Raw genomic sequence first — 10,414 nt, 5'->3', positions numbered from 1 at the left:
ATTATGCTGTTTGTGCATTTTTTTAATTTCATTTGTAGACTAGGCAAAAGCCATTTGGCATGTTTGCATATGTACTGGAGTTTGTTTTGCATCTTTAAGTGTGAAAATAAAGTGAATTCAATAAAAAAACAAAACTATTTTTTGTAATCATATTTTCTATTTGTCCAAAAGGGGCACTTTTTTTAGACATCTCTGTTTTTCAAGAAAAAAAGTCATCAAATTCCTTTTGTGTGTGTACATATTTACCTATATAGGTTAATTAACAGGAATATGAATATGTTCATTTATGTGCTGTCCCTTATTAAAAAAATCTAACTCAAACTTGACCAAATTGTTAGCCCCCACACTTCAGTGGAAATCTATTGCTGCTAACAAGTAAATCAAAAATGAACTAAAACCACTCAGCTAGCTAATGTCTAATTCCCTCCCCCCCCCCAAAAAAATAGAAGCCCGCCCTAAAATTGCTCCTGCCCTGATGGGCCTAACCTTTAAACCAAGATTAACCAAATTGTCAAGAATAAATCTGCAATTAATTAATTAATCTAAGTAACCAGCTTTGAGAGAAACAAAAAAATGACCCGTCTATGGGAAACAAAATAGTAATTTTAGTGAGTGAGATCTGGAGCCCTCCCGCTAGGCTTTCTAAAAATGCATACGGTCAAAAAAAGTTAACAAATATATGATTTAGTTAAGACCTGCTTGTCCCAACCACCAAGCATGCAGGCAATCACTGTAATTAGCACCCAATCACACAGCTGTGCAGAGTTACTTGACGAGCCAGTGAACCACAAACTGTGTTTCTCCTTTATTTGAAGCACAAAAGAAGAACATCTGGCAAACGTCACTCGGACATCCGTCACTTTTTCAGTCATTGTTTCACTTCAAAAAACTAAACAAAAAACATCTCAAGTACAATCACTGGATGAGTCAGTCATCGGTTGGCGACGAGTCAAGTACAAAGAGGCAAATAAGTACGTTAGGACGTTAGGAACGATGAGGTGCTGCTGGTGCGCCCACAATTTCAACACGCGCTTTCACATTTCAACCTACAAAGGTCAATTTGGTTGTTTTTTTGTTTGTTTTTTTAGTGTCGCGTTACCTCCTTGAATTAGCGAGCGATGAGTGGAGGTGCAATTTTCTTTTTTTCCTCGCACATGGCGTACGGTTCACGCTCAGTGCTTGAGCGAGAAGTCGCCCGTGTTGACCCGGGGCCGAGGCAGGGCCCCGAACATTTCCGTCCCATCGGTGGCCCCTGGGGCCAGCAGGGCCTTCATGCTGGCGGCGATGTGCTCCAGGTCGGCACAGCCGACCTGAGGAGGAGATAGACTGGCGTTACTTTTGCTGTCAATGATTATTCCAATTGGGTTCAATTGCATAGCAACAGTAAAGGAGTTCCAAAGTGTGCAAAGGTGAGTTGTTATTACCCGTTCTCCGCTGTTCCCCTCCCCCTGCGCCGCCCGTCCCGTCTTGCACCCCCACACAGGCACCGAGACGGGCAGAGAGCGGGCCAGCGCCATGGAGTGGGCCTGCCGGGACGCGCCGTGGTGGCCCACGGCCATTCCGCGTGCAGGCGGCGGCGCCTCTTCGCTTAGGGAGCCTGCGGGGGGAAATGGCGTGTGAGAGGAGCGGTCGCGCCGGCCTCGCCGGTCAGGCGGACGGATGGACTCACCGTCGGTGCTCTCTTCCTCGCCGTCCGACTCGAAGAAGGGCTCGCAGTCGCGAATCAGCGCTTCCTCGTCCATGGAGAAAACACCTGAAAACACGAAAGTTGTTTTTTCAAAATCGATTCTGCGATATAGCATTGCACGATTCTCCTATCGATTCAAAATCACTCTGAATTGATCTATACCCGTGTGTTTTTAGGGGAAATAAACAATAGATGGCTACATTAGCTAATGTTTTGACCTGCCATTTTTTTTAAAATGTTTGGTACCGAGTGCTATGCATTGTTTTGGATTGGATTGGATAACTTTATTCATCCCATATTTGGGAAATTTCGTTGTCACAGTAGATGTTTTTTCCATATTTAGGATCCTGAAATTAAGATGACTAAAGCTGATTTGCATTAAAAACAGAGAAAATGTTGGTGGAAATAAACAATAGGTGGCTAGAGAAGCTAATGTTTAGCTAATGCCATTATTTTAAAGAAATGTTTGTTATTGAATGCTATACAGCCTTTAAGGTGTTTTTTTCATATTTAGAATTCTGAAATTAAGCTGACTAAAGCTGATTTGCATTAAAAACTGAGAAAATATTATAATTGAAGACCATATGTTGTTCTCACACAAAACAAAAACATGTTTGTTTACCTTAGTGCTCAATGAGGTTTCAGAAATAAATTGATGTAAATGTACTTTTATTTCCATTTGGATCATTTTTGTCCAAAGTGATTAACAAAAATCGCAATAATCGTTTTAAAGTGTAGCATCAGGAATCGAACCGAGACCTGTGAACCGTATCACCAGATATGAGGCAATACGCACCGCTAGTTAAACCGTTTCCAACAATCACAAAACACCTGCAATCATCACCTGCGCTCTCATTGCCGAACGCTCGCTTCTCATCCTCCTCGTCCTCCTCTTCATCCTCCTCGTCTTCCTCACACTCTTCCTCCAGGTCAGCGATGCCCGAGCGCCTCCCACCTTGCCGGGCGAGCTCGACAGCGCCCTTGTCGCGTTCACCGTCGTCGCCCTGAACCGGACCGCCTCCTGAGCTGCTGTAAATGGACGGGTAATTCTGCGAGTATAGACGGGCATCAGGGCTCACGCCGCCCGACAGGCTCGTCGATTTCTGTAAAATATTCACATCGGCAAATGAATTCAGAGCAATCATCGGCGATCCGCCGTCAAAGCGTCCTCCTCACCTGCGTGCGATCCTCTTCTCCCACGGCCAGGCGTACGGCGGCGTGGCGCATGTGCCGGTGCGCCGTCAACAACGTAGTGGAATGCAGCACGCCTATGTCGTCCACGTAGCGACGCGCCGACTCGGCTAGGAAGCCTTGGCCCCAAACGCTGTAGGAGAACTCGCAGTCCCTGGGAAAACCGCCGCCGCCGCTCTCCCACTTCTTCTTTGCGGCTGCGTCCGTCTGCGACGCTGACGAGCGGAACTTTTTGCACGCCGTCAAGATGGCCAGTTCACAGCCTGATTTTTGGCAGTACGTGTCGGCGGCGGCCAGGAGCGCCACCCAGCTCTCCCGGTGGTTGTCAGCAATCTCCGGTTCGGACAACTTGATGATGGAGGCCATGATAGTGTCAGCTCGTGTGGGTGTGGTTTTTTTTCCTCCAATTTTCTAATGAGTGATGTAGCTTATAATGCAATACTGCTTAGTTGCTGGTATAGTAGTTTTTTGCAATAGTGTCAATGGAGAGTTTTTGGAATGAGGCACTGGGTGACTTAATGATATGATACACTGACTGGGTACGTATTTTGATAAAACACAGGGAGCCAGGGGAGAGAATAGATGGTACCAAGTTGCTGGTGATATCTGTAAAAATAAAAATAAAAGGTCATATACTTGTTAACCAACAAGCCTCCCGATTTTGCATTTTGCACAGGTTAAAATTGGTGGAAATACATTACTTGAACGGGAAGGACTGGTAGTGAAGGATCATGTTTCAACGCCATTGGCTGGCCAATAAAATTGATCTGATATCTATTGTTGTAAATGGCAACCCATGAGTTAAGAACATGGGTTAACTTTCGAGAAACTACAAAATAATTCTCGGGGCTTCCAAAAGTGAACATGCAATCAAATCTTTGAGGGCGCTGATGTCATAACTAGTTGTCAAGGTAACAAGCATGACAGATGACCGCCCCCGCAAAGGCAACTCATTTCATATGGATGTTAATTATACTATAAATCCTACATTTTGGGGGGCGGGGTATAAGAATACCTGATACAATATCTGACTCATAGTTTTCGCTTGAGAAAGGTTACAACACAATAGTCAGTACAACGACTGGCCAGAAAATAGTATTGAATCATCCACAAAAAAAGCAGTTTTGAATGTACGGCCTCATTTGTGTTGCTAGTTGGCCCTCTTAAAATGCTTTAAAGCGAGGCTTCCGTTGGCTGCTGCAGCTGTCGTTGCTTGTTTAATAGCTTTGCTGTTGTTTTTGTGTGCAGACCCTCTTGATGAAAGCCACACTTCAGCGCTTTTTCGGGCTCGTTCGTGCAACAGAACTGTGTCATGCAAGAGAAAAAATACATGTCAAATGTTCGCCTACCCGTTTGCTTTCTTTCTTTCCAGTTGCCACCTAATCGTCGGGCTTAAACTTGACTTTACTTGGTTAAACGTGCGCTGCCTTCTTCCTACGTTCCTCTCCCCTAGCTAGGCTCGTCACCAGCAAAAAGTTAGCGAAGACAAGTAGTAGCTTCCTGCTTTATTCTTTAAACATAAAAGGAATTGCTCTCTAAACACATCACATATGCATGTGATAGCTCGCTGACTTGAATTCAATTACTAAATAGACATGATTTTGTATGAATTTTAAAATGTTATTAACTTCTAAAATGTAAATGTACCCCCCAAAATTCCAAAATGTCACTCTAGTGATGCTGAGCTTTTAACGTGAAAGAAAGCTTGTTCCGTCTATGATGTCACCTGTTTACTGCCATGTCTATGGATGCTTTCGCGTACACGTGACAGGTTTGGGGCGGGAGGATTCTCCCGTTGCTTCCGTGTTGTATGCCCGCAGACCAATCAACTTTTTGCACTGACGTCACTTACTTTAAAAGTTTCAAATATCTCGAGCGCTATGAGGGACATGAAATGTTGCATGAGTGTGCCATGTTGAGCCCCTCTCCGCGCACTAATAAACCTTCTTTTCCAGTGTCATGTGATTTAAAAGTACCGAGTCATCCGCGATTTGCGAATATTCATTTGAAATCATAAATGGAGATGTAGAACAAAACTCGCAGGCATTAACACTTAAATTGTGAGTCATATCAGCGTTTGATAAAACACGAAAGATTAGCTTAGATCGATAACATTTTAGGTCACGAAGGTTTAATAAACGAAGCGCAGAAAGGCGCATGATGATGACGCCACGAGTTGGGCGCTTTGTGGAAACAGGAAGTGTGACGTAACATTTGTTTTGGGAAAATCAGCGCAGGATAGAGAATCGTTTAGTAAATGGCGATGAGCGATTCTAGTATGGAGCAAAACGGTGACGATTACAAGGTAACGGTGCGACTTTCATCATTTTTTGCGGTTCCGAACGTTTAAAAGTGCAAATGTTGATTGACCGTGGGCGCCTGTTGTTTCCTGTTCGTCGACGTGTTACCTAGCTTCACGTGCTCGTGTCTATTAAGAAATGAATATAGGTGCAGTTTAAGTCAAGAGCAAGAAAATACACACCGAGTGATTTCAATTAATAACTATCTTTATAAAATTTACGACGAATTTGTCAGGTATGAGGTGTGACGTAAGTTGTCAGACCTGCCAAAGGCATCATATGATGTACTCACGTGACTAAACACTTTAAACTTTCACTCACTTGGTGCTTTACCTCTAGTTGTAAGCGAAAAGTAAGTTTCCATCGACTGTGACTATATATAAGTATAGGGAATACACACTTTTTTTTCTTCACAATTTCTACTTTTTAAAATATTTGATCATTGTGTATTAGCTCGATTTACGCACCAGGTTTTCCACATTGTCAATTATTTAGTCCAACTTCACAAACAGTTTTCTACCAAACAAGCGTAATTTTATTTATAAATTCGAACGAACTGATCAAAGAAAAAAGAATTGCTTATCTTTTGTCAGTGAGAAAGTGTAAGAGATTTATTTTGATTAATTAATTAACTTTAAAAAAGCAATAAGTCTAAATTATATAAAACAATAACACACTTATAGAAGAGAATTTTAATATCTAAAGTGATGCAGTTGCCATGCCGCAACTAATAATAATTCATAAAATAGGGCACTGTTCATGTTGTTCATTTACTTTATGTCATATTTTTGTTTTCTCAGTTGATATTTGAGAAGGAGGGCGTCTACCTGCACACAAATGCCAAGAAGTCCACGGAGGACACCAGTATTCCGGGTTTCATACGCATTGTGGAGCGGGTGAGCAAAGCAAACTTGTTATCAGGATGAGTCATTGCTACGTTATTGTCTACCATTTTTTCCCCTTAGGCTGGTGTGCCAGCTTTAGAGTGGAGTCCCCTGGAAGACGCGGGGCGCAATGCTCCAGCTGTACTTTACTCGAAGAAAGTGAGATGAGTATAAAAATGACAACATAAAACCATTGAAGAGCTAACTAAGGGTTCTCTTTCCAAATCAGGACGGCGAAGGTGGCGAGGAAGACACCAAGTTTGACCCAGGCTACGAGCCGGACTGGGCGGTCATCAGCACGGTGAAGAAAGACCGAGAGCACGTCCCACTTAAAGAGTCAGGTGCCAATTCAAACGTTACAAATATATTTACATACAAAATATTTGATGACATCGCGGCCCCATTCCACAAAAGTTTGACTTTTTGTTCAAACCTCTCACATTCTGTTAATTACTTTTACTACTGAACGGAAATTGTTTTTGGGGTTGACTGTTGTAGGGAAAAAAATCCTCAATCTTCCTTTTCTCTGTCAAAAAAAACCCTGGAAATTAGCTCAGCAAATGTTTGCATATAATTTCCGGGAAAAATGGCAGCAAATGAGCTACATTTTTAAAAATTGTATTTTTTTTGTCTGCAGGTCAGTGGTCATTCTCACTGCCATTGTCGGAGCTGTACTCCCTCCGCAGAACCCGTTTCTCCTTGGGCCGTAACTTTCTGGTGTTGACCAGCCGTGGGGGTCACCCCTTGCCCCCCTTGCATTTCCACCGAGGGGGCAGCCGTGAGCTTCTGCACGCCTTGAGCCGCTACATCGTCCTGGCCCAGTAAGCGGGGAAGCTCAAACTCTGAATGTCGTGCGAAAGAATAAAGTCATTTTTTCCAATTTTCCTCTTTTCAGGTCTCCAGTGGATGGGCGTCTTTTCCTGTCATATCCACAAGACCCCGGCGCTCTTTCTCAGTCCATCGATAAGCTCCATTTCTTTGACGATGGGGGCTCCGACCTGGTGTCGGTAAGACTGTGCCGTTGTGAAACGCCACGACGCAATAGTCATATTAATGAAACGCCGCATCTTCCGCAGAGATTCATCCACGATCCCTACGCGACAACCTTGGGCGGCTTCTCAAAGGTCACCAACTTCTTCAGGGACGCCCTGCGGGCGCCCGAGTCGCCGCTGCACCCTCGGGGCTCCCGGCAGCCTAGCTCGGCGCCGCAGTTGGATGAGGAGCCTGGCTTTGAGCTAATCACTTGCGTAAGGAGGAATTTGAATTGGACATTCGTTGTCGTCAATGACAATCAAATGAGCTCTGAAAATCCGTGGGCCAAAACGTGACTAAATGGGGTTCGGCGTTTGTTCTGAAACACTTTTAATTTTTTTTTTTTTAATCAATAGCTTGCATTTCTCTTGCTGTTAGAGTTGCAATGTTGAATCTCCCTGTAAAAATGACTTGGAAATTTATCGACGTCAATTTCGACTCTAGGGTGCGGAACTGGGGCCCAAGCCGGCGGTCAGCAGGGGGCAACCTCTGGACCAGTGGGAGATCTTTCTGGACCCCGAGGGCCGCGTCGAAGATCCCCAGCACGTCAAAGACCTGGTTTTCCGTGGGGTGGGCTGCAGTTCTCACTACAAGGACATAGTCTACTGTTTTAAAAGGAGAGAACTAACATGATGTTTGTTTGTATTATTGCAGGGAATCGTGCCAGAACTCAGAAAGGAAGTGTGGAAGTTCTTGCTGGGTTTTTATCCGTGGGACAGCACATACAGTCAACGAGAGGAGATCTTGCGCCTCAAAACGTTGGGTTTTTATGCCTTGGGAGAGGTCACCTGACATAGTTGGAGTTACATTTTTTTTTCTTTGTATCCAGGGATGAGTACTTTCGCATGAAGGTGCAATGGAAGTCGGTCAGCGAGGAGCAGGAAATGAGGAACTCGCTTCTCCGGGGCTACCGCAATCTGATTGGTGGGTAGATTTGGCCAAACCCCATCGATTCAATCAGTAGGTCAACATGTTTTTTTTTTTTGCTTTTTGACGGCAGAGCGAGATGTAAACAGGACCGATCGCCAAAACATCTTTTTCTCCGGAAATGACAACCCGGGCCTGACGCTTCTTCATGACGTCCTCATGACTCACTGCATGTACAACTTTGATCTCGGTGAGAAAAAATATATACAATCAATCTTCTATGGGCCTACATTGAAGTCATTGTCTGCCATTGGCGGCTTTGGGGCTGATTAATGAGTATCTACTGCCATTATAGGGTGATAGTGGGGCTTTAATTTTAATTTTGTAATCATTTTCAGGTGTTTATGTTCTTAGTAATACTGTCTTTTTTTGTTTTTGTGAGCGCAGGGTATGTGCAGGGAATGAGTGACCTGCTCTCTCCCCTGCTCTTCGTCACACAGAACGAAGTGGAGTCCTTCTGGTGCCTGACGGGCTTCATGGAGATGGTGGTGAGCATGGCTCTTCTCGTCAGCGTCCTCTCCAGTTGCCGCGTCCTATTTGCCGGCCATGTTATCTGTTTCTCAGCATCACAACTTTGAGGAGTCCCAGGAGGCCATGAAGCAGCAGCTCCTTCAGCTAAGTTATCTGTTAAAAGCGTTGGACCCAGAGCTGTTTGACTTTCTGGGTAAGTCTGACTGGTTTAGAATTTGGAGTGCTAAGATGATAGTGTTTCTGTTTTCTTTTTATTCCGTAAGACTCCCAGGACAGTGGGTCGCTTTGCTTCTGTTTCCGTTGGTTGCTTATCTGGTTCAAGAGGGAGTTCTCCTTTGAGGACATCCTCATTTTGTGGGAGGTGAGCGCAGTTTAAGGCATATTGTGTTTGTGGGTTCATAATAATCCACGAAATTGAATTGAATTGAATGCTTTTATTGTGATTATACATGACTATAATGAGATGAAATGACATGTTGCCAAGTCAATAATGGAATCGTTTTCCAACATTCTGCTCTTTTTCGCCTGCAATTTTCTCCAGGTTCTGTGGACTCGTCTCCCCTGCCCAAACTTCCACCTTGTCATCGCTTGCTCTATCCTGCAGTCACAGCGAGGCGAGCTGATTGGCTCCGACCACGACTTCAACACGATCCTCAAGGTGTGTAAATAGCGCGATAACGAACCAGCATCCTCATCTTCACTCTCGCTCGTCTTCACCCCACACAGCACATTAACGAGCTGACCATGAAGTTGGACCTTCAGAGCACTCTGCGAGATGCGGAGGCCATCTACCTACAACTTCTCCAGTGCAAAGTGAGAACCACAAACACCATTTGTTGAGCTCTTTAATTCTACTCTCTCATTTCGCGGCCTCTCTTTTTCTAGGATTTGCCCCAGAAAGTGAAGGAGGTTTTGGGCGTCCACGTCCCGTCCAGCTCCTCTTCTTCTTCCGAGGCTGACAGCCCTGACTTTCAGAGCGGCGACGCCCCATACCTGCCCGGCCAATCGAAAGTCGGCTCTTCGTCATCTGATGGCACCCCCTAGAGAAAGCAACTAACTGACATGATAATATTTATGAGCGAAGGCGCTATGTTTAATAACTGAAAGAGGGGTTGTTGTACCAAGTGTCAACAGCAGGCCCCGCCATTGAAGCCTCACTGTGTTCGCACACCTCCTCTTTCCCCCCTTTGATTGATGCTGCTCTTTTTACATTTTACACTTTGTTTTTCCACCCTCACAGTAACCGTCCTCTTAACTCATCGGCTGCCACTGTCGTCCTCCCAGTTCAGTGGACTGGACGTCTATCGCCATCAATGGTATCCAATGACTTCAACAAAAGGGATTGAAATGAAGGATTTTTTTGTGTATAGCCCTATGCAACCTGGTCATCTTTTAAACTTTGTACCTTTCCATCTGCTCATTAATACCAAAATAAAAGGATGATGAAGCACCGCTTGTCCAATTTTTAGTAGCTTGGACTATTGTAATAGTATGAATCAATAGTAGAAGGTCCCTACAAATACAAGGAAACAGTACCATATTACAATGGTAATAAAATTGATACACTGCTTCCTGAGTGAAAAGGTAGGCAAAATACTGCTGGTGTACAAAGCACTTAATGGCCTAAGTACGTGATTGATTTGTTTGACACTGAGGTCAAATATTTTAAAATATGCCTGCTTACATTTTTTAAATAAAAAAAATGCTCAAGATGGTTTTAATGATTAATAAGTACTTTTGTGAAGAGTCAATTTTGGTACTTTTTAAAGGTCTGGGTCTTATTTTTATTTTATTTTTTTTCTTCAAAAAAATGTTTCTAAATACCCTTAAGCCAGGGATACCAAGAAAACATTCCAATTACATATACAAATATAATTTGCATGCATCTTTTCGGTATCTAAAACCGCGTGTTTGTTCTCAGG

General features: G+C 43.9%; 2 protein-coding genes across 2 annotated transcripts; one reads left to right on the top strand and one right to left on the bottom strand.

Moving 5' to 3' along the window:
• Positions 1–781: 781 nt before the first annotated feature.
• Positions 782–4,533, bottom strand: akt1s1 (AKT1 substrate 1 (proline-rich)). The gene is made up of 6 exons (XM_077619300.1): positions 4,228–4,533; positions 2,864–3,484; positions 2,532–2,790; positions 1,670–1,753; positions 1,425–1,597; positions 782–1,310 (listed from the first exon to the last, which is right to left on the bottom strand). Exons 2-6 carry the CDS (start codon positions 3,242–3,244, stop codon positions 1,173–1,175), a joined length of 1,035 nt encoding a protein of 344 aa, XP_077475426.1. The 5' UTR covers positions 3,245–3,484; positions 4,228–4,533; the 3' UTR covers positions 782–1,172.
• A 487-nt stretch (positions 4,534–5,020) lies between these two features.
• tbc1d17 (TBC1 domain family, member 17) lies at positions 5,021–9,942 on the top strand. Its single transcript, XM_077619299.1, has 17 exons — positions 5,021–5,183; positions 5,979–6,074; positions 6,144–6,221; positions 6,292–6,403; positions 6,700–6,883; positions 6,958–7,069; positions 7,139–7,309; positions 7,539–7,664; positions 7,749–7,852; positions 7,924–8,018; positions 8,095–8,211; positions 8,409–8,509; positions 8,586–8,685; positions 8,756–8,853; positions 9,034–9,150; positions 9,219–9,305; positions 9,378–9,942. The coding sequence occupies exons 1-17, from the start codon at positions 5,136–5,138 to the stop codon at positions 9,534–9,536; spliced, it is 1,905 nt and encodes a 634-aa protein (XP_077475425.1). The 5' UTR covers positions 5,021–5,135; the 3' UTR covers positions 9,537–9,942.
• Positions 9,943–10,414: the final 472 nt, after the last annotated feature.

Source organism: Stigmatopora argus, chromosome 14 (genome assembly GCF_051989625.1).
Source record: "Stigmatopora argus isolate UIUO_Sarg chromosome 14, RoL_Sarg_1.0, whole genome shotgun sequence".
NCBI lineage: Eukaryota > Metazoa > Chordata > Actinopteri > Syngnathiformes > Syngnathidae > Stigmatopora > Stigmatopora argus.
The sequence above is the reverse complement of the archived record's forward strand: the minus strand, read 5'-3'. Positions and strand labels throughout refer to the sequence as shown.

Excerpts from the sequence above, each read along its gene's own strand:
- akt1s1 (XM_077619300.1), bottom strand. The coding sequence starts at position 3,244 with ATGGCCTCCATCATCAAGTTGTCCGAACCGGAGATTGCTGACAACCAC. Across the intron at positions 2,791-2,863 it reads GAGAAGAGGATCGCACGCAG|AAATCGACGAGCCTGTCGGG; the intron begins GTGAGGAGGACG and ends AATATTTTACAG. Across the intron at positions 1,754-2,531 it reads GTTCGGCAATGAGAGCGCAG|GTGTTTTCTCCATGGACGAG; the intron begins GTGATGATTGCA and ends TCGTGTTTTCAG.
- tbc1d17 (XM_077619299.1), top strand. The coding sequence starts at position 5,136 with ATGGCGATGAGCGATTCTAGTATGGAGCAAAACGGTGACGATTACAAG. Across the intron at positions 6,404-6,699 it reads CGTCCCACTTAAAGAGTCAG|GTCAGTGGTCATTCTCACTG; the intron begins GTGCCAATTCAA and ends TTTTGTCTGCAG. Across the intron at positions 7,853-7,923 it reads GAGATCTTGCGCCTCAAAAC|GGATGAGTACTTTCGCATGA; the intron begins GTTGGGTTTTTA and ends CTTTGTATCCAG.